Source organism: Coenobita brevimanus, chromosome 14, assembly GCF_032717465.1.
Source record: "Coenobita brevimanus isolate Jiangsu-jjx chromosome 14, ASM3271746v2, whole genome shotgun sequence".
Lineage (NCBI taxonomy): Eukaryota > Metazoa > Arthropoda > Malacostraca > Decapoda > Coenobitidae > Coenobita > Coenobita brevimanus.
Window position 1 is genome coordinate 59,780,890 of NC_136967.1, and position 2,270 is coordinate 59,783,159.

Here is a 2,270-nt window from a genome sequence, read left to right on the forward strand (position 1 = left end):
GTGTTGAGAGGGGATGCGTTGTGTTGTGGGCTGTGTTGAGTAATTGTGTTGTGTTGTGGGGTGGGTAAGTGTGCTATGAATGGCGAGGTGAGTGAATGTGGTGTGAGTACTGTATATGTGTTTAGTAAATGTTTTGTGATGTGAGAGGCGGCGGCAGAGTGGATAGTTTGTGATGGTCGAATACAATCATTGACGGTAGGTGGTGACAGGTGGACGGGAACAGCTGGTGACAGGTGACGGACGGGAGCGAGGTGACAGAGATAGGTCTTAGGTTAAATCACACTGCACCCCCATCACCACCCATGATCCACTTTCCTCACCTCACTTCATCACTAACCACTTCACACTTCACATCACTTCATCACTTGTCACTGAATTTTTCGCCCCACTTCATCACTAGCTACTTCGTACTTCACCTCATCATTAGCCAGTTCATAATTCACCTCACCTCACATCATTAACCGCTAATTTACCTTACTTGATGACTGTTCCTCGTAATTCATCACACCTTACGACTCTACACACCAAGACCTCATGAATCACAGAGCCAACACGTACCCAAACAAGTGAAAGCATCTCATAAACACACCTCATAATAGCTACACTCACGTGCCAACACGTCTGTACCACACACACACACACACACACACACACCAACTCTCCCTTTCTCTCCGTCACAGTTGCTGGACCTGAAGGTGAGCCACGGACACCCTACGTATGGGTGTGTGGAGGGCGGCACCCCAGCCCTTCTGCACCAGCCCCTCTCCCCAGCCCTCACCCCGGCGCACGTCTCACCCCAGTACTCACCCCGCCACTACCACATAGCGCAGGACCTGTACAACCCCACCTATGAAGAGATATCTACAGGTGAGTCGCGTAATATATCAGATGTCTTGCCGTAGTGTTGTATCTTGGTATGTGTGTTGTGCTGCCCTGTACTGCATAGGTTAGTACTGTGCTGTGGTAGTGTACAGTACTGTCTTGTGATAAGAACTGTAATTTCAGCAGGTAGCGATTCTACGTCAGTCAGCAGCGGCAGCGTGAGCTCTGAAGGGGCGGCGCCGCAGCCCACTCAGGAGAAGGTGGAGGAGAGCCCTGTGGCGCCGCCCGCCGGAGCCTGGGTTGAGGGCGGCAGCTGCACGTGTCCCGGGCGGCGGGTGGGCCAGGGGCGGCGTGGGGGCCGAGGTGGGCGTGGTCGGAAGGCGCGGGCGGCCATCAGTGCCACCAGCACCGGCACGACGGAGGGCAGCGAGTACCACGAGGCCCTCCTGCCGCAGCTGCTGACCGGCGGGCCTCGTCACGCCCCTCGCCCCTACACCATCCAGGGCACCAGTGACGGACGCACCTCAACCTCCTCCTCCTCCGACCTTCCCGTGGACCGCGGTCTGCCCCCACGGGAACCCCGGTATTACGTGGGGGTGCCACCGCCCCCCACTCGCAGCCCCATCACCCCAGACGGTCCCGTGCGTGGCCCTTCGGGTCTGATATACGGCGGTGACTCCGTCGAGGGCTCCTCAGGCGCCTCCACCTGTGGCGGGGAGCGTCCTTCACCCACGGAGCGAGGGTTACCCCCTCTCCCCTCCCGCAGCGACCGCTACCGCATCTACTTCAGCACGGAGCGGCGGCGGGCGACTGAGGGGGCGCCGCGCCATGCGACGCGTACCCTCGACCCCAGCGCCAAAAAGCGTCAGAGGCGCCACGACTCCAGCGGCACGCGGGAGAGTGAACCCCTGTACCACGAGCTGTAGCACCACACCGCACCCTGTACCTGTCCCGGTGCACCCCTCCTGCACTCCTCGCTGCCCCTCCACACACACACACACACACACTTCAACACAACTTCCTCACTAATTACCCACCACTGTTCTCACTCCTTCTTTCCCTCACCCCTCTCCCCTCCTTTGGTACTCTCTCTCTCTCTCTCTCTCTCTCTCTCTCTCTCTATCTCTCTCTCTCTCTCTCTCTCCACACCCTGCCGACTGTGAGCACAAACAAACACCAACTGTGTACTTGTTGTGTTTGTTTTGTCAGCGCGGACGAGGAACAGACAAACAACAACAAAAACTGGCGCTTTTATCCCGCCACACACACACACACACACACACACACACACACACAAACAAACCTAAAACATAATTGGCTCGCACAAATGACCAGTTATGGACGAACCTGCGGACGAAGAGTTGTGAAAGAGGACGAAAGTTTGTGGAATATTTAGGGGGAAAGCGAGAGTGAAACATATTGGAAAAAGAAAACTGAAGAAAAAAAAA

At 56.3% G+C, this 2,270-nt stretch overlaps 1 protein-coding gene across 1 annotated transcript in view; it reads left to right on the forward strand.

Moving 5' to 3' along the window:
- LOC145389812 (uncharacterized) overlaps positions 1 to 1,899 on the forward strand; it is a 29,019-nt gene extending 27,120 nt beyond the window's left edge. Inside the window, exons 4-5 of the mRNA XM_080264959.1 lie at positions 681 to 867; positions 1,006 to 1,899. Coding sequence (XP_080121085.1) covers positions 681 to 867; positions 1,006 to 1,748 — 930 coding nt within the window. The 3' untranslated portion in view covers positions 1,749 to 1,899. The remainder of the gene's footprint in view (positions 1 to 680; positions 868 to 1,005) is intronic.
- The last annotated feature ends 371 nt before the right edge of the window (positions 1,900 to 2,270 follow it).